Below are 20854 nucleotides of genomic sequence, written 5' to 3' on the forward strand. Positions count from 1 at the left end.
ATTGACCTTTTTACTTGACCCAAATTTAGCATTTTGGTGTGAATATAGAAACTTGGCGCAATGACTTGAGATTACAATATTTTAACATTACATTGCTGGAGATATGCTTGATTTATGGACAATTGTTTCCACTTCACGATTGTCAATTTAACTTGCCTGCATTCGTTCCTCCTGCAGACTTTCATTCTTTTCTTCTCTCTTCTTTTTTTTTTAATCGTTTGTAATGTGGTGTCCCCATGTAAGGCACAGTTGAACAAATTTGCGACGTATTTTTGTCACACATTTTGACGAAAGCTCTTTTTTTCTATATAGTAAAACACTCACACGGGCAGCACGGTTGGAATTCATTGACCCCGTAAGAAAATGATGATTGCGTATACGAAACTCGATTTTTATACTACAAAAATTCATTCTGTTGAATGGTGAACATCACGGAATAGTTTTAAAAAGACCTCAACGTTTCGCATTGTGATTTATTTTTGGTGGTCACAAATTTGCTGTAAAAAAAAGACTTCCATATTTTAAATGCCCTCGCACCATGTAACTTTTACAGCTCCGTTCTTCATGAGATAATTCAAAAGACATTCCCTTGTGGTATAAGAAAAACAAACATATCCAATCAACCGAAAAGTCTCTTTGGAATCAAGTTTTAAATGTACATAGTTGGAGGAATTCAACACACCGAAAAGAACGATAATTGCAATATTTGCTGCTGTGCCTGGTTGTTCGGCTCCAAAGTCATTTCTTGCAAGAGAACCAGACCTTTGTACCTTTTATGCTGTTGCCCATGATTTCTCTGGTGGTTGGAGGGATTGTGCAGAGGGAAACCTTCTCTGTTTGTGTTTTCAGGCGGTTTTTAATGCTCCTAAACGCGTCGTTCATCGCATTTTACAGTTCTCTGCCCATCTCTCCTTCTCACCATATTCGTGCACAAGCCCATATGTAAGAAGTTGCTCTTGGAGCCACGCTGAAACCATCTTTGGTTCTTCTTCTTGGACTTTGCCTGTGTATTTGTGGCTTTTGTGCAACAAAAAAGGCAAAATGCTACCTATATAGATAGCTTCATATGTACAATATAGCTACGCTATGTAGCCAAAGAGAGAAATTCCTTTGCCTGATGGTTCTTCTTCTGACGAAAAAATATTACATTGTGCTATGTATGTATGTATCACGGAACAGGGTTTGAAAACCTTAAGAATTATATATAATTCCGCGCGGGCTGTTTTCTTTGGCTCAAAGAACAAACGCAAGAGACCATTTATGTGATGAAATTCCACGAAATTCAGCATAACCCCCCTCTTTGTTGCTGCACACCCTAAATTCAGCTACGCAATACATTAAAGAGGAAGATGCAAGGGGTTTGTTATTTAAAAAATAAATGTCCTTTTTATATTTTAATTTCTTACAAAAAGACAGCAAGAAAATCATTTTTGTAGAAAAATTTATTTAATTTTTTAATAAGCTGAAAAATTATTACGAAGATTACAAAAATTTAAATAATATATACGTTATAATTTCTCTGAATTACCCCTTCGAAATAGAAGGGGGATGATTTCTTTATTTCCACAGACATCATTCAACAATGCAGGGGGAACAATATTCTAGAGTCAAAAGTGATGCGGAAATTGCAACATTCAACATGAAGGTAAAATTACTCTGCACAATGTAAGTGACACAGTCACGAACTCTAATTTTTGGCAAAACAATTCTTTTTGGCTGAAAGAGTGGGATGTTACACAAAAAACAACGAGCCTCAATCACGCTCAGAAAATAACATAGAAAAATGACGCAAAGTGATGCAATTTTCTTGTAAACTCCCTCGAGAGTTTGAATGTGAAAAAAATTACAGAGATTGTGAAATAATAAAATGCTGGTGACGCTTTCTCCCAATCACTGCGTAAACATTACGAATATCATAATGAAGCCATATGAATGAAACATTTCCAGTATATCAGACAATAAATATACACGCATAATTTTTTTTATATGTAAATATCTCTATTTATTGTGCATCAGATCATGCAAATAGCGAATTTATGCGCTACCACAATAAATCAGATGAAACATGAAAATAGAGCAATTTGCGGTTTGTTTGCGGATTTTCCGGTGCGAGAGAGGACATTTTTTTTCAATTGAATTTTATCCATTTACTTCCCCTATCTACATTCGTCTTGGTCATTCACCGAAATAAAAATAGATCATGGCGATGAAAAATTTCAACATGCAAATTACCATTGATTGCAACGACGGCGTTTGACTCCCATTGATGGGCCATTCATTGAAAATATCACCGTGACTTGGACAATTTATGTGCCGCTCTAGTAATCGCTCCAATTTAATTGTACCGTCCAATCAATTGGCAATTAACAGAGTATTTTTAATCAACCTCCACGGGCAATTGTCATAACACACACCTCATTGGAATAAAGTACTACTTCTGTATGTTCCATGTCACATGATTCCCATAATTCGTGTGTCATGCATTCTGCTAATTCAATTACACGATGGGAAATAAATTGGCGGGTTGTCGGCTATTGACCAGGCCAATTGACTTCTTTTGCATCTCCCAGGCCACGGAGAGCGCCAAGATGTAGATGTGTGATGGCCAGACGGGGCGTGTGGGTGGTGTGGCTGTGGGAATTTTGCTTTTTATTTATTAAAGTGCGCCTCAACAATTCAGTGATTGATTTTTTGGAACTCATTGCGAATCATCATGATTCCATCGATCAATTTCAGACACAAATTGAAAGAATCAACGCTGACCTCTTTGATCCACACGTGCTTTTAATGAATATTAATGTTTGATTTTTTTCTTTAAAATATCTTTTAATTTTTTAAAATAGGTTAGGTATCTATTTATTTGAATATTTGAAAATTCTCAAAATAAACCAAACTGTTTGAAAAGTTTTGTGGGAAAAATTTGCTGGATTCAAAAAAAAATGCCTAGAAAACTCGCGAAACAATTTTAACATATTCGCGAATCAATTTAGAATTTTCTTTTAGACTACAAGATTAATTTAAAGTGAAGGAAAATCATCGGAATAGCGGTCGGGAAAAGGGGGCAAGAAAAACGCAACTTTTTCTGCATTCAACGACGTTTCGAATAGTTTGTACATCAGCGAAATTACTTCGTTCTTGTGGCTCTTATTACTTTAATAAGTCTTTGTTGTGTAGTTTAAATTGATTTTTAATTAATTTAATATGTGTGGTAAATTAAGGAGATTTTATCCCCCTCCCTTTTATGACAAGAAATGTGAATTTTGTAGAAGTTTTTTCTTAGACTTCTTTTTTTATAATAAAAAAAATGTTTAACAACTTAGTAATCCAACTGTGTAAAATTTATGTATTCCTAGAGCCTGAGGATGAATAAAAATTATTCGAACCGTCGCTGAATGCAGAAAAAGTTGCGTTTTTCTTGCCCCCTTTTACCGACCGCTATTCCGACGATTTTCCTTCACATCAACATTTACGGTCGTTACTTCTTATCTACATTAATTTAAAGATTATTAGAATTTACAAAATTCTTAAAGAATCATGAAGAAGTTCTATAAGATTCACGTCAACTTGGGAAACTATTTAAAGAAGTTCACGAAAGGAATTAAAAATTCCAAAAAAGCCATTTTGAATTATTTTTTTCGAAACTTTTCAAAATTTTTCAAGAACTAATTAAAAGATTCCCCGAATTTATGAAACAAGACTAAATGATCTAAGAAAATCAGTTTTCTTAAATTTCATTTTCAAGTAAAAAAACTTTTAAAAAAATCAAACTCGACACCCTTAATTGATTAGCCCCTCAATATGATTAGTCTCTTATTTAATTTATTCCTTTCTTCCCCATTCTATATAGAAGAACCACTTGACCATTCTTTTACCCACTCAAAAATTCCGCACAATACTCTGATTGAATTTATTGATTGTCACGAAGGGGTAATAATTGGTATTCATTGCATCATATGTGCACTTTGCACGACCTGTGCAGCATATTTTGAAGAGCACCACGAAATTGATGAGATGCAGAGGCAGTTTATGACCAAAAATTTGCATTCTCAATCAATGGGTGCGAATGGTGTGTGAGTGAACAGCCATCTTGTTACATAAAAGCCACCATGAGAAGATCGGAAAGGAGTGAGCCGGAGTTCTTCTAGGGTCGTCGCACTTCTTTGACCTCTACTTGTGTCTCGATCTCGCTTGTATTGGATACCTGTGTCTGCATACTTCTTGTCCACCACTCTGCTCTCTCTAGAGGTGATCCGCCATGTAGCTGATGCGCATGGGATTTATGTTGCAATGGAAAGCCCCCGTGTCAGCTCTCGTGCATTTTTTTTTATTCTTTTACACACCAAAAGTACAAAATGCAAGGAAAATGATGATCACACAATGAAACTAGGCTAATTTCGCAGACTTCTCAGTATTGTCGACTGTGTCGATGCTTTCCATGTCCATTTGATGTATCATCATCATTTTGACCGGATCACCGTCACTCGGTCGACGACGCAATTCCACTTCCTCCATTTCATCATCAGAAACTTCCCTGAAAACATCTCCACGCAGCTCAATTACCAGAGATGAGAGTAACTCGCGGAAAACAGGAGGATCGAGGTTCTTGGCAATGTAGTAGAGAAAGAGCCAGTCTGAGAAGATGAGTGTCTTCTTAATCACCGCCATATCCATGGGATGCAACCTCCCTGGGCACGCCATGGAGAAGATGAACCCGTTGAATTTAGTCGACCTGCCCGAAGAGATACGCATTAATTAAAGAAAAGAAAGAAAGACCAGGTGTTGGATAACTAATTCAACACATGAGTGACACCTCGAATGGAGGATCCACGTGAGGAAACGCCATGTGAATGAAGCGAGAGTTACGGCCAATAGAACAATGAACCAAAACCAGAGGAAGGTGTATATCTTCTCATTCATGACATTAAGTGCCATGACGCAGAGGGCATCGTGCTTCTGGATGGATCCTGAGGCACCGTATTTGTAGAAATGGCATTTGGTCACCTTGGGGAACACCACATCGAGGGGATCCATGGGGCCCTGAAATGATTATAATAATGTGAAGTTCATGGGGAGAACTGCAGTAGCAGCTTTTTTCTTCAGGGGAGAGCAACTAACTCTATTTTATGCTACAGAATAAATGTTATTCAATTTCTTATCCTTTCGCTATTAGGGAATTTTTAAGATTAACTTTGAATTTATTTTTTTAAAGAATTTTCTTTAATTTTCATTTGAAAAAAAAAAAGCTTGCAAAATCACTAAAATCAGTAGGAATAGTTTTGCCGAGGTCACATTAATGGGTTAAAAGCATTAATTTTATATCTCCCGTAATTTATGAATGGAAATTTTCAAAAGAAGCCAAAGTTCAAGCACCTACTGCAGCAGTGATATTTACGCTAATGGTAATTCAGGTATAATTAGAAAAAGATTAATAATACAGGTTTCTTAGAATTATCTTACTACACCAACATAAAAAGCAATCTGTGTTAGTCATTAAAGCCATGTGGCTGACAAAGCAATAAAAAATATTTTTATAGTTTGTATTCAAACATTCTTCAATGTGATTCTATTAACTTTTACTTTTTTCCTCGAGATTGGAATTTAATTTCGCAGAATCACAATAAGTTTTCTAGGAAAATCATCATTTTCTTTTGCAATTAAATTCTAATTTATTTTAACAAGATCGACAAGATTCTACTTTGTTTAAATTCTTTAATCGATTAAATTATCAAATTGCCGAAGAATTTTTTAGCACCAAAAAGAATTATTTGCAAAAGTATAAAATTTCATAGAAATTGATATTTTTCTAAATCCCGCTTTGCAAAGAAAAATCTAAAAATCAGCATAAAAGCTTCTTCTTGTGTTATGTTGGTTCAATTTTTTTTGCAAATTGTGCAAGTTTACAATACAAATTGCATGAAAATAGTATCGTGAGAAAGTCTAAAAAAAATGCTGCAAATTTCCACCACGTGCTTCATTTAATAATACGTCTAGCGAGGAAAGGGGTGTGCCAGCATTTTCTCATAACTATATAGTTTGAATGGGAAAATTTACCTCAAAATTACCTTTGATGAATTTAATTCCCAATCCGAGAAATTGTCCATTTAGGAAGATGTTGACGTAGTGAATCTGAAGAATGAGATTGGCAAAGCAGAGAAATTCACAGAAGATGAGTTTTGGTGCCCACCATCGATTAATCCGGAGATGTCGCAGGAATTCCAGCCTTATGATGTCAACCCTCTTGGCCACTGTGGCTCTAGATTGGACGGTGAGATTTGGGGAAAATTGAACGTCATTGTCGCAGTGAATGTGCCACGAGAGGCTGGTCATCTGCAATCCATAGACGAGCATTTTTATTCGCCCATTTTCCCAGCTGCGCCACAGGAAGTGCGGCAGGTAGAACATGATGGCTTGCCCGAAGAGGACAAACGGCACCCACTGATAGTAGGCATGAAACTTCTTCTCGTCATCATGGTAGACTGGACCAATGCCCGGATGCGGGATGTTGCCCTTCTCCAGCATTGTCTCGTTGAGATGTCTCACCTGTGTGTGATTAAGTTTTATCACAACAAGGTGTGTAAATCACACGAAGAGATATGGGAGTCGTCGCTCTCTCCTCCCCAGACTCACATAGTTTGATAATTACTCACAATTGTGAAGGTTGTTGTGAAGAAACAGAAGGTGTTGATGACATGCTCAGGTATCGTTGGTGCCCCTCCTGTCATGCATCTTATATGTTCACCAATATACTGCCTAAAATGTCGATCCAAAATGCAAAATTAATTAGTCAAACACTCCACCAATTATCCCAAAGTGAAAATTTCACTCATTCTGCCACTTTCACGGGATTAGCAAAAATAAATTTCCCAACATTGGCATTTTGCACACAACGGAGCGTCACATTTCTCACCTCGATGTAACCAGCACAGTGCAAACGAGGAGGATGATAAAAGTTGCACGATAGTGAAATTTAAATGCCAAATTGTCAATTGAAAAGACTTTGGACTTGAATTTGAGCTGAGAAGCGACCGCTTCGAAAGACTTGAGCATTTTCCGCCTCAAAATTCACCTGTGCGATCCCAAAGGAAACACCGTCGCAACTACCTGTGCTCTAGAAAAATAATTTCACTCAATTGTGACACATTGATTACGTTTGCACCATTATCAGGTACCTCCTTTATGCCGAAGAGTGATAAAGAGCTTCTCAAGCTCACATTATCACTTCGTATGAATTGTGAGACATTCTGCCAACACCTATTTTTTGTCCACAAATAATCTCATGTGGTATGAAAATGTAAACTGTTTGAAATCAGCAAATTCAATAATTTATCATTCAAATATTTTGCTGGTGTAAATTTTGTAAACATAAATTTATGAATATTTTAAATAAAATAAAATGAAGCAAAAATAGAACCAAGTTTTGTGGTCAAAAGAAATGTTCTGACTACATTCTTTCTATCTTTGTAATTAGAAGAAAATTTTGAACATAAAAAAACTTTTAATTTTTTTTCTAAAGTCCAATTATTTTTTAACTACTTTTTTAGTGCAAATAAAATGCAAATAAAATTAATTAGATTGTAAAGCTTTTATCAAAGGAAGAGTCTAAAGAAAAAAATCTTTTAAAAATTGAATTTTTTTAACCCAGATTTATCCAGATTTTTTCCTGGAAGTTTTATTTCACAATATTATCTAATAAAGTCAATTCGTAACCAATATTCTTCAAATTTTGCATAATAAGTTTTAAGACTCTTCCTTTAACTGAATTTCATTAACTTTTTTAAATCATATTTTATTATATATTATAAAATTATTATATTATATATATTATTATTATATTATATCATATCATATTAAAGTTAATATAAAGTATTTAGAACCTAAAGAACTTTCTAGCTGACCATGGAAAGTTCTATTGTGTAACTTTACCCTAAAAAGAAGGCGCCTTGTATGCATAAAATGCCACAAAAAGCCTTATCTTATCAGAAGAGTCTTCAGTTCGTTTTTTTTTTCATTCTTGAGTGGATCTCTCAAAGGAGATAAGATCGTTCTCCACCGTCTCAGAATTCTCCTCACAGTCTTTTCATTCCAGCTCAAGCTGGGCTCAGGCAATGGAAGGTAAACAATTAGAAATTGGATCCATATCGTCATACGGTGGCGTCATGAAAAAAAAATATCACTGCGACGTTATCACGTGAAGAATCACCCGTGTTTTCTCACCCTGCATTCTCATTTGCTCAGCCTCAAACGGCGATGTAATTTATTAGTACGACTGATACAGAACACCTTATCAGTTGGACAAGGTAATAAAATTTCGTGTTAGCGACTTCGTGATTGCATTTGATTCACATATTTTTGTTGGTACGATTGGAGTGTTAATTTTTCCATCAAGGGGTGGGCCATGAAACGTGTGTGATTTTCCAATTGTCAACACGTTAATTTTCTCCCTATTTTCGTCCATTCCCATGGCCATGCGATAGTGTCCAAAATGCTTTCAAATTTTTCAGCTTCTGTCGTAGTTTACACCAAACTTTGGAATTTTGATCATCTTCACGGTGATACGCAGTGATAATTGGCAGGTAAAACAATACAAGGTGTGGGGAAAGAGAAAAACACCAATTTATTTAATTGGACAATATTTGAATATTTTGTCAGCGCGATATGGCACAGCGTGATGACTTTGGTGGATTTTCTGCAATTTTTTTTCTTCATCGTTCCATTCTTAATTCAAATCATGTTCATTTTTTCGGTTTATTCACATGATTCTTGGACAATATGAGAGAAGGAAAAATTTAGCATTAGTCATGCAGAAAGAGTTTTTGGGTGAATGGCGGCAAAGATTTTTTTTTGTCTTTATTAAAGTCCATGCGATACAGAAAAAAAGAAAGAGCGAAGATGCTCTCACTCTGTGTGCGGACGATTGGAGCAAGAAGAAAAGAACAAGAAGTGAGCACAGAAAAAATGCCACCAAAAGCCTTTTTGGCATCCAAAACGATCAAAAGATTTAAATAATGTTCCCATAAATTTAGATTCGCAAAAATACGAAGAAAGAGAGCAACAAAAACGTTGTGGTACGAGAGGAGAATCAAAACGACCGAGACTTTCTTGATGTCTGCAGAGATTTTAAGTGACTCCACCGTATGTGGTATTACTTTTGCAAGAGCGGCAACTCGTGTTTCATATACACATATTGATTTACGGGCAAGTTTGACGTGGAATTCGCAGAGTTTTGCCCATGAGACACACATCTTATGGACATGCTTGGGCAAGACTGTGTGAAAGGAAAAGAGAGATGGAATTGAGGAGTGAGTGGGGAAAAATTCGCAATTTATTACATATTATAGGTAGGTATCTTTTTAGCTCCACATTTTATATGTTTTATTTTTAGAATTTTTATGTATATTGCAAATGAGAGAGCAACGACAAGTGCCATTGAAAAAAAAATTAAGTAGGTACCCAATAAAAATTCTAAATGAAAGAAATAAAAAAAATCAAAGGAAAAATTTAATTTTCAAGGGAAAGGGAAATTCTGGTTCTAATTCAGCGACCAAGAAACCCTTGAAATCTTTGAATTTTGTACTGAAATTTCAAGATTTCTAGCGAATTTCAAGGGTTTCTTGGTCGCTGAATAAGTGTAGATTCTGATAAAAATCTTTTCTTTTCTTTTCTTACAATTCGTCAGTTATAAGATTTTTAGTATTCTGGGAAAAATCTTATAAGATTTTGATATTTTATTTCTATCTTTAAAAAGAAAAGAAAAGATTTTTCTAAGAATCTAACCCAATCTTCTATTTTTTCTTAAATATTGGCGATTTTATGTTAAGCAGATTATGAAGAGATTTTATTTTTTATTTAATTTAAAATACTTAAGCAGATGTTTAGAATATTTACTGAAAATTAAGAATTAAATGCATTTTTTTCACAAAATCAATTTAGAAAGAAAAGAGAATGGCATAAGAAATCATTTGGGGGAGTGTTTAAATAAATCTAATACACATTTGTTGTGATCTTAACATTGTAAAATTGAATAGTGGACACCATGTAGCCGCAATGCTATTGCATAATTTCCCATGAGTTTTAGAACAAATCCCGCAGCGATAATATGCAATTCTATGCGATAAAACGTGACAACATGACGGGCCACGTTACAGACCGTTGGCGTCCAAGGTTGAATTCATTGCATAAATCTCCGGTGGACAATTGTTGATCAAGCTGGATGGAATAGAACATTCATTTGTCAAGGCATAACACATTATTTAATTAAATCCTCCAAATCCCCATACTGCATTAATTTCATTTAGTCAGCACTGCGTGCTACCAGAAGGAGCTCCACATTGGAAAATTTAATTATAGCTTGTCAGCAAAATCGTGCTAAATTTGATGCTTGCCAGTTAAATCACATGCATACGCTTTTCCTCACTTGAAAAGCAATATATTTTTCTCATTGGATTTAATTTCCAGCGTCTATATCCTCTCCCGCGCTGAGCTTGACTGGAATTATTAATTGACCACTTATGCCATCCCCACCTCGGCAGTGACCTTTTCAACGTGTTTCTGCTTAATGGGAAGCTCCTCTCTATTTAGAATCTCTATTATACTGAGAAGGGTTCTTCATGCAATGATGCAATGTTGTTTATAAAAGGGGAAAAGCAATCAACACGCTGATGAATTGCATCGCTTGCATTCAGAGCAGTTAAAAAACACTCAAAAGAACTCAATATTTGCGCCTGTGTAGCTCTACGTCGTTGCTCTTTTAGCTGAATCTCTATTCCATATGTAGGTACGTAACGTATAAAGCTAACCCAAAAAGCGTGTGAAATTTACTTACCTATATACAAAATTTCAATTGCAGCTTTTATGTTCTTCCGTAATCATCTTAATCATTTATCATTAAAACAATTAAGAAAGCAAATGGAGAGATTTCTTTTGAGCAAAAGGTATTACTTAGAGAGATTCTTATCTTTTCTACTCATGAAAGTTATGGTTTGACGCATTCATAAGAAAAAAAATCTAAGAAAAATGTTAAAATCTTGAGAATTATAAAATGAGTTTTATGAGAAACTGTTCTAGATTCTTTATGCGGACATAAGAATCCGGAAGTTGAACATTTTACAAAAATTGTCGATTTTCTGAGAAAACATTTTAAACTTAATTTAATTCTTAAGAGCAATTTAATTAGGATTAAAGTTAAATATTTTATGCTAAGGAAGAAACATAAGGTGACTTAATAGAGGATTTTAATTAAAAATTTACTTTAACTTAGAGATTTAAATTTAAGATTTTCTTCAATTTTTTACAATTATAAAGCTGGTGACTGACGCAAAATAAATTCGGAAGTAAATGCTTTAATCTACTAACCTAAATTTTAAGAGAAATATAAAATAAAATCTTAGTTTTCCGGCAACATCCAAAAAATTCTAAAACTCTCTTAAAACTCTTGTTGATTTTTTTATGACAAAATGGTATTTTAGTTTTAGTTTTAGTAGTATTAAAAACGAAATTAAAAAAAATTAATTTTCCCGACAGCATGAATTAAATTTATTTTAATATCCTAAGAAAATATTAAAATTCTTCTCATGTTTTTTTTTAGGACTCATAATGAAATTTTAGTTTTGATAATTTTAAGAAATGTATAAAATAAAATTTTAGTTTTTCAGACAGAATTAATTTTATTTAATTCTTCAAAAAAGTATTGAAATAATTTTTAAAAATTCTTCCTCTGTGAATTCTTTATAATTTATAATAAATTAATAAGACATAAGGTTTAAAAAGTTTTATAATAAATAAAAATATGTAAAATAATTTTTCAAAAGCTTCTTTGAAGTTCAAACGTCTCATATTCATCTAACCGATCTAACCGATCTTACTACAAAAAAAAATCTTTATGGAATGATAATTTTATTTCTAAGAAAAATCATAAAAATATGCTTAATCATCGTTTGCAAATTCCTATGCTCGACCCCAATAGCGGCATTAAAAAAAAGTGAATATAGAAAAAATGGGAAAATGAAATTCCGCAATGATTCAGAAGAGTATCAATTTTATGATAGCCTTCAGAACATTATCCATGCTATGTATGTAACATTCTAGATATGCATTCTATACATAGCATAGATATCTTTTTTTTGTATGTAAGAGCGGGGGATGATGGGTAAACATTTCCGCCTTTTTTGGTAAATGGAAAAGAAGATAAAAGAGAAGCTTTTGAGAAAAGAAAAAATGTGCACGATGTTGTGCAGTTTGTGTGGGGAGCGAAAAGACCCAATTCCGGCTAAAGTGACTAAGAATCTTTACCATTGGAGTCCTCTTGGTGTCCAGCAATGAATTCCATGGAATGTCGCTGTGATTCATGTGGCAAAGCGAGTGTGTAACTGTTGGAGAATAATGCGATGGTCTCCGGGGCTATTCTTCTTCTCCGGCATCCACCATGCTGCATTGCTGAGGTTCACGCAGAGGTGAATCCGCTTCTTGGGTGAACAAGACATCCAAAGGCGGCTTGCTTTCGGGCTATAATGTATAGTGTATGTTCTCCCAAAGCAAATCCCTCTCACATTTATTGACATGCTGTGTCTCTTTCCAGTGACTCGGCCGAAAGAGTGCTGCTAGCTTGGCTGGCTGGCTGGGTACGCGCGGGGTTTGGAGGGGTACCCGGTGGCCCCTTGTGTATGCTGCTATACGTTGTGAGAGAGACTTGTCCGCATGAATGTGGTTGAGGCAATGCTGGCTACACAGCTGTATATGCCAACATTGATGGGATGATATACACGAGTCGGTGTGTAGTGCAGCAACAAAGTGGGGTATCGCTCCGATTGCTCACGGAAAGTCTGTCCAGTGTTGGTTCGTGTACCAGAGCGCTCACATCGGATTGTACGTGGTTGGGAACATTTGGTATTTCTCACTTGTTTCCCGTGGAATTTCTCCTATATGTTCTTTGTTGTTAAGTAAGTTCGCGTGTGTGCTTGGATGTGTGCCGTTTTACCTTTTCCGAAGTGATTTACAAAAAAAGTGAGTTTTCCACAACCCCCATTGGGAAAGTGTATAGCCCCTACCCCCATGTAGCAACGCTCATTAGCTTCCCTTGCGCTATAGCAACCAGAGAGATTTTTTTATATGTACTGTACATAATGTACTACCATTGCTTCTCTGGTTGCTCCCCTTTGCGTCTGATGCACTCGTTGAATTTTTGCACAAATCCTTCTTGAAATTGGATATGCTTGATGTTATTAATGCTGAAGCATTATTCAGGCCATTCAGGCGGATAGAGGGCAAAATTTGATGCTACTTAGAGCTTGCATTTGATGGATTCTTAAGAAAATCAAAAGATGGAAGAAAAAAAATCGAATCTTGTCTCTCTCTCTTTCTCTTGTAGTTGTTCATTTTGACTTGAACGTTCGAAAGTGTTCACACCGCCGGAGCAACAATGTTTGATGTGTTCGGCTCCGTAAAGGGGCTCCTGAAGCTCGATAGCGTCTGCATAGACAACAATGTCTTCCGTATGCACTACAAAGGGACTGTTATTATCCTCATTGCCTTCTCATTGCTCGTCACCTCGCGCCAGTACATTGGGGACCCCATTGATTGCATTGTCGATGAGATTCCGCTCAATGTGATGGATACATACTGCTGGATCTACTCCACATTCACAATACCCAACCGGCTGACGGGAGTAGCCGGTAAGGATATGGTTCAGCCGGGTGTGGCGAGTCACGTGGATGGTGAGGATGAGGTGAAGTACCACAAATACTATCAGTGGGTGTGCTTCGTGCTCTTCTTCCAAGCCATTCTCTTCTACATCCCACGCTACCTGTGGAAAACCTGGGAGGGTGGTCGCATCAAGATGCTAGTGATGGATCTCAATGCACCTATTGTTAATACGGAATGCAAGGATGATCGAAAGAAAATTCTCGTGGATTATTTTGCTGAAAACATACATAGGCACAATTTCTATGCCTATCGCTTCTTCATTTGCGAATTCCTCAATCTTGCCAATGTCTTTGGGCAAATCTTCTTCATGGACTTCTTCTTGGACGGTGAATTCTCAACATACGGCAGCGACGTGGTACGTTTTACGGAGATGGAACCCGAGGAGCGACGTGACCCAATGGCGAGGGTTTTTCCAAAAGTTACAAAATGCACATTCCACAAATACGGCCCATCGGGGAGTGTGCAGAAATTCGACGGACTCTGCGTACTACCGCTGAATATTGTCAACGAGAAAATCTACGTGTTCCTCTGGTTCTGGTTCATTGGACTCACAATTCTCACTGCACTCTCCATTGCATTTCGCGTTGCCGTGATCTTCGTACCTAAGATTAGGCTATACCTACTCAGGGCCCGCTCCAAGTTGTCGGTGCACCAAGATGTGGAGAATATATCAAAGAGGTGCCAAATTGGTGATTGGTTTGTGCTGTACCAGCTCGGCAAGAATATCGATCCACTCATCTACAAAGAAGTCATCTCCGATCTAGCACTTAAATTGGATGGTAAGGAAATAGTTTAGCGCCTATGGGAAAATTTCTAGGATTTTTTTTTTAAATATTAATTTGTCAAGTTAATGTTCTTTTTCATTTCGAAAAGAAAAAGAAACTCTCAGAAGCATATGTGACAGCAATAGAGCGGTTATTTAGATATTGTTTAATATTCTAAAAGAAAAATTCATGCCTCTATGTCCACCTACATCCCCACCTTCCCCCCCCTTCTCCCCCCTGGCAAAAGACAATCATACGGGACGTACAGGTTGGCAAGAAAAAAGTGCTAGGAATTTTTCAAGAATAGATATAGAATTTTTTGAGATGCATTTTAAAGTGAAAAAAAAACTGCGTTCCTGGGTACATAATTGTGAAAGCCTATTTGAACCACTAAAAGCACCACATACTGCATACATAACACCAATACAGGCATGAGAAAAAATTCCATGAATGATGCTAATGTGCAGGGTGATTCATGTTAATTTGAAAGCAGTGCATTTCCCCACTATATACTCACTCCATAATATTGCTTTTCAATATACCTACTACCTACGTTTTAACTTACGCCATGCTCGCCATGCTGGAGTAAATTTATACATATTCACACGCTTTTCTTCAACATACACTACCCTCAAAAAGTTTCTGTGCAATGCTAAAATGGGAGTATTTTTGAAGGCAAATTTCAAGTGATCTTATCTCTGGCTGTGGTCTACCGATTTCCAAAAAAATATTTGTTTTGAAAAGGTACATTTATCACCTTTCCAAAACTGGTAAAGTTTTAAAAATCGGTCAACCAATTATCCCTTGGCAACTATTTTGGTAAAGCTCGGTAAAAGCAAATTTTTTCACTATGGTTCACTATAATGGTTACCACGACCGAACCGCTTGACCGATTTAAAAAAATTAACAGATTTGGAAAGGGAATCAAATTACTTTTCCAACGACAATCTATTTATCAAAATCGGTGCACTAACGGCCGAGATGCAAGAGGTCAAACTGAAAAATTGTAAAATATTGAAAAAATACTTATCTTCCACCTAAGTTTACTAAAATGACTGCCAAAAATTAACGTTTTCACCTTTTCAAAAATTTACCAGTTTTGAAAAGGTGAAAAATGTACCATTTCAAAATTAATAAATTTTTGAAAATCGGTTGACTAGAGCCGGAGATATTGCCAATTGAAATTTGCCTTCAAAAATTCCCCATTTTAGTCTTGCACGGAAACTTTTCGCCGGTAGTGTACTTTACAACACATATACACTTCAGCAGCATAAGACACACACATAAATGCATAAACAAACACACAAACCATTTCACACTAACACCACTACCAACATTCAATTTTTTTTTTCGAAATGGCTTTTCATTTCTTTAGTGACGATGATGATGATGGTTCCATTGGACGTAGACACTCACGCATACTCAATTCCTGACACAATGAACTAGCACAACAATTTGTATCCAGGGACGGCGGAAAAAATGAATTTATCATAATATACATATTTTTATTAAAGATAAAAAAATTTAACAAAAAAAATAACGATAAAAAACGCACAAAACTTTGTAACTGAAAAGACAGCAACATATTTAGGGAATAGAGAATGTGCAAAAAAACAAACCATTAATAATATTGACAATGCTAAATCCAATGTCAATTTGCCATGTTTTGAAACACTTTATCGATACTACGAATCACACGCAGTAAATTATTGTATTGCATATAGTAAGAGAAAAAGCATGTTCATTCAGAAAATTTCACACGCTATTCTTCTCGGAATCTCTTCTCAATGAGAGACACTTTGTAGATGAAAAAATAAATAAAATAAAAGCTAAAAGGCCTGCAAAGAGAGGGAAATTATAAATGATTTTTTAGGGATTATTTTTTGTAATAATTAAACTAATTTTATTAAATTATATATTCTAAAAAAAAAGAAAGGAAAAGAACGACAGAGAGGATAACTAAATTATTATTTAAATTATAATTTTAGATAGCAAATCTTGGCAAGATTTTTTCAATAGATTATCAGGGGTGAAAAGGTCAAAAAAGGGTTTAGGAAAAGCCTTTTATTATTATTATTAGTTTTCCTTCAATATAGAAGAAAATGGTTTAGATAGTTCTTATAGGATTTTTTCCGTCCTACAATCGTCTCTAAAATCGCTTTCTTCTAATCTGTTGGAAAAGTAAGATAATTTGAGTTTTTCCTAAACCTTTAATTTGACTTTATCTACCCCAGATTCTCAAATATTTCTTTAACAAAATTTGATAGTTTTTCCTAACATTGAAAAGTCTAGAACTTATCAGTTTTGTAAGGAAAATTATCAAAAAATGTTTGCAGGGTTTGAGTTCAAAAACCTGGGAAAACTAGAATTTCTCATGGAAATGCATCCCTGGTTCTGAAATCAGGCCCCGCAAGAAGCAGAAAATCCTTGCTGAGCTTTGCAAATTTTCTCTAAAAACAAAAACGAAAAGACTCATTGAAAATTCGAAATGAGCATTCTCTAATATTATTTTCTTTTGAGAATATTTTATTCCTTTTTTTTCGTATACGCCTAGAATCATATATATAGTGAGAACTGACCGTTACATTCCATTTTTCCCACGCACAAGACAATAAATGGAAATTTATTGAGAATTTCGTACAAGTGTATGCATGAATTAGGTAGAAAAGAGACGATAGAAAGAATGGAAGATTAACACAATAGAGGAAGTTTTGGTTGGCAGTGTTGAAGAATAAAGTCAGCAGATGGGTACAAACTGTCCAAAATGAATTTTTTTTAAATGTAAACACAATTCAGAATGAAATAGACAAACGAGACTCCAAACAAATGTTTCTATGGAGGTAGGATACTTTTTTTTTTTAATTCTTGAAGAACTTTACAGATGCAGGGGCATTTAACTAATATCTTTTTACGTGAATTTTATGAAAATATTCACGAATTTATTCGAAAGGTTACATGCCCCTTGTAGATCGTAATAAAATGTGATCAATTAAAGTGATGATGATGATGGAAAATTGTGCCTTCTGCCCTCCGAAACGAATACATTGTGAAGATCCCCATTGAAAAAAACCTAAATTATCAGATTTTTCATTGAGTGTTGACGAAATAATTATGATAGGGACGTGAAAAAGAATTTTTCGAATATTAGTTTTTAAGGATTTTCAATTCCAATTTTTCATTCTTTCATTTTTACTTCAATAAAGTCATTTTCGTATGCATTTTTCTTATTTTTTAAACCACGTTTTAAATCTACTTTCTCACTGTTTTAAGTGCAAAAATTAACACCTTTCTTCCAGGTGTTAAACTATCTTTTTTTTTTATTTACTTTCTTCCAACATTTACTTATAACGCGATAAAATGATGATGAAGAAAAATGAATTAACAATAAAAACCGTAGATAAAATATATATTTTTTGCCATAATTAAAAACAACTTTATAGATTGTATAGATTTTATTTACATTTTACATTTATTTTATTAAAACTGAGTAAAAGAAAACATATAAAAGACGAAGGAAAAAATTGCAAGAAAAAATATATTTCTGGCAAAAAAAAATTCAAAAAAGACAAAATTGTATTATTCCTACTTAGAGAGATTTTGGGGTGTTTTATTGTTCTTCCCTGATAACACGGGAATGGCATATGAGCTAATCTTAAATGAACTCTTATCATGGATTTACCTGAGAAAATTTATCACATTCTGCGTTTGACACTGTTCCAAAATGCAAAAGCCAATTTTTTTGTACAAAAGAAAATGAATTTTATAATCTTTGATATCTCTCAGAAGGTCTGATGATGGATTTTTTTTTGTTCTATTCTTAGGAGAACAAACACACTCTTTCATGGAATTAAATGAAACGAAAATTGAATCAATTTAGCAGCCGCAAGAAAATTAAGACGGGAAAGTATAATGTGGTTGAGAAAAATACTCAAAGTGCAATTAATTACATATCTTGCAATGACCTACATTTTGGGACAGCTTCTGAAACGCAACTTTTTTCAACAAAAAAATTATATATACATATATTTCTTCCAAACTTGGATGGAGTGTCAAAACGACTGAAGAGAATTTTTATTATTTCGATTAATGTAAAAGAAAGAAAAAATACAAAAAAGACATAAAAATTGAGAAATTTTTAGCTAAAAAAAAAGAAGAAAAGATGAAATAAACGTAAAGAGTTGTGATCGTAGAAATATCTTTTTATTAATAATTGTTAAGACATATTAATATTAGTAATATTGTGTAAGCATAAACTATTTTTTCTATAGTATACAACATCCTTTTTATGTAATGTAAGCACGAGATGGGCGAAAATAATCACTATTGTGAAGAGAGAAGAAGAAAAATTAATAAGAAACTATTTTTTATCTTTAAGAAATTGTAATGAGTGCGAGAAAAGGATGAAAAAAAAATCATGTTCAAAACCTCAATGTTGGTTTCCGAATGGGTTATTGGGATTGTCCATCGTATAAAAAATAATAATTTCTACTATTTCTCAATTTCCCCCCTTTTACATACTTTTTTTTTTTGCTAATTAATTAATAAAAACAACGGAAGATATAACCTTTTTTTTTAAATGATAATCATTGAATATTCTTACACATTTTTACATTTTAGTGAGATGAATGAAAATAAAAAGACCTCGAAATTGATAATTTCCAAAAATTTATTCTTCTTTCCTGTCCCCATGGATTGCGTATGGGTTTGTGTTTGGTTTTGAAGAAATTCTCTGCGTCTCTTCGTTGACCAACAGGAAGACTCAATTAAGTCACAAGTGTCGTCATTCTCGTATTTTATTGAGAACTCAACACGCGATAAACTCCCATTGATAGTGGCTTTTCGGATGATACGCACCATGAGCGTGGAAGACGAATTCTTTACTCACAGAAACACGCATGGAGATTTTTTGTTATTTATTCCACAGGGATAGACAGAAAGAAATTCTCGAGAAGAAAACATTTAAAATTTGTAATGCAAAATCCAAAGCACGTGATTGATTTAAATGGACTCAATAGGAATCAGCTGATAAACGTCTGAATCATGCGGGGAAATGTTTTCATACCCGGAAGGGGGGGGGGAACATTTAAACAAAATAATTATCATATTTTTGTTCAACAACTATTAGTCATATCCTTTTATGATTTTATTTACTATAATTTGTCTGATAATTTCATCAGCTTGATTCAGACAGTTTTCATTTCATTTTTCAATATAAAAGGATATTTTAATAGTTATAAATATTTAAAATTAAATAATTTATGAAATCGAAAAAAATATTTTTTATCAATATTTGGCCATTTAATTCAATTCTAATTATTTTTTTCAAAATTGACCGACAAAATGCTTATAAATTTGCTCAAGTTTTCAATTACCTGATCACTTGTTTTAAGAATTTTATTAGTTTTTCCGGATTATTTACATTGATTATTTTCTTTTTATTTATAGAAAAATTTGGCGTTTTTAGAAATTTATTTTTTTTTTAATCCTAATTTTTTCTGAAGGATATTTTTTTCTTTTTGAAAAAATATTACGGCCTCATAATTAAAACAAATCAAACAAAACTCAAAAAAGTAAAAACGTAAATTACTTAACTTTATGTCTTTAATCCAATTAATTTGATATATTAAAAAAATTAACAACATACATAATGAACCTTGACCTAATGCTTTTAAAAAAATCCTCCTTATTCAAAAAAAATTATAATTTTCTTTTAATTTCGTTTTCTTTTATTAACTACACAACGTCTTGTTAATTAATTGAAAAACAATCGTGCTGTGGAGCAAAAGCCGCAATTCTTTTTCTTATGTTCTCTCGCGGGGAAAAGATCAAGGCTCATTCTTATTCGGACATGAGATCTTTTCTCGAGAGACATGAATTTTCTTTTCACTTAAAAGTTTCACTGTAAACGGTGGCCTATTAATTAAAAGTTCTCTCAATTAATGGTAATTTGAGACAATTAGACCCTCTCTCATGGTGTGGCTTCTTGTGCTCTGAAAGTCGTTAGCACTTTGTGGAGACACTGTGCGCTCAAGAAAATTGTTGATTTTTATCACAAACTCCAAATCACGCACTCTGAAAGGCATAAAATGCGCAGAGAACTACGGCGAGAATAATGCGAGAGGCATTTGAAGGAGGTAAGAAAATTTCAAGATTTAAAAAAAAAAGGTAGGTGTTGTCCCCATATAGTCATTAAGTATGCAAGAAATTCACCACACGGATTGCTTAAGATTGCTCCAAGCACCAAGAGTGACTTGGCAAGTTATTAATTATTATTTACATTGGACGATGAAGAAAAAAACGTTAAAAATAAAATTTTCAATATATTTCGTTGAGAGATTTAGCGAATGGATGGATTGGATAGAATTTCAGGTAAATGATCAAATGTGGTGACA

At 34.2% G+C, this 20854-nt stretch overlaps 2 protein-coding genes across 3 annotated transcripts; one reads left to right on the plus strand and one right to left on the minus strand.

Moving 5' to 3' along the window:
- Positions 1 to 4303: 4303 nt before the first annotated feature.
- LOC129786469 (innexin inx7) lies at positions 4304 to 7129 on the minus strand. Its single transcript, XM_055821538.1, has 5 exons — positions 6908 to 7129; positions 6648 to 6750; positions 6052 to 6540; positions 4811 to 5037; positions 4304 to 4729 (listed from the first exon to the last, which is right to left on the minus strand). The coding sequence occupies exons 1-5, from the start codon at positions 7045 to 7047 to the stop codon at positions 4384 to 4386; spliced, it is 1305 nt and encodes a 434-aa protein (XP_055677513.1). The 5' UTR covers positions 7048 to 7129; the 3' UTR covers positions 4304 to 4383.
- A 5683-nt stretch (positions 7130 to 12812) lies between these two features.
- Positions 12813 to 19025, plus strand: LOC129786486 (innexin inx2-like). 2 transcript variants are annotated; one of them, XM_055821562.1, is made up of 3 exons: positions 12813 to 12999; positions 13364 to 14477; positions 15838 to 19025. In XM_055821562.1, exons 2-3 carry the CDS (start codon positions 13415 to 13417, stop codon positions 15906 to 15908), a joined length of 1134 nt encoding a protein of 377 aa, XP_055677537.1. In that variant the 5' UTR covers positions 12813 to 12999; positions 13364 to 13414; the 3' UTR covers positions 15909 to 19025. The 2 variants fall into 2 exon arrangements, with proteins under 2 accessions (XP_055677537.1, XP_055677538.1); XM_055821563.1 differs by having other exon boundaries at positions 18284 to 19025.
- The last annotated feature ends 1829 nt before the right edge of the window (positions 19026 to 20854 follow it).

The sequence above is a fragment of the Lutzomyia longipalpis genome, chromosome 1 (genome assembly GCF_024334085.1).
Source record: "Lutzomyia longipalpis isolate SR_M1_2022 chromosome 1, ASM2433408v1".
NCBI lineage: Eukaryota > Metazoa > Arthropoda > Insecta > Diptera > Psychodidae > Lutzomyia > Lutzomyia longipalpis.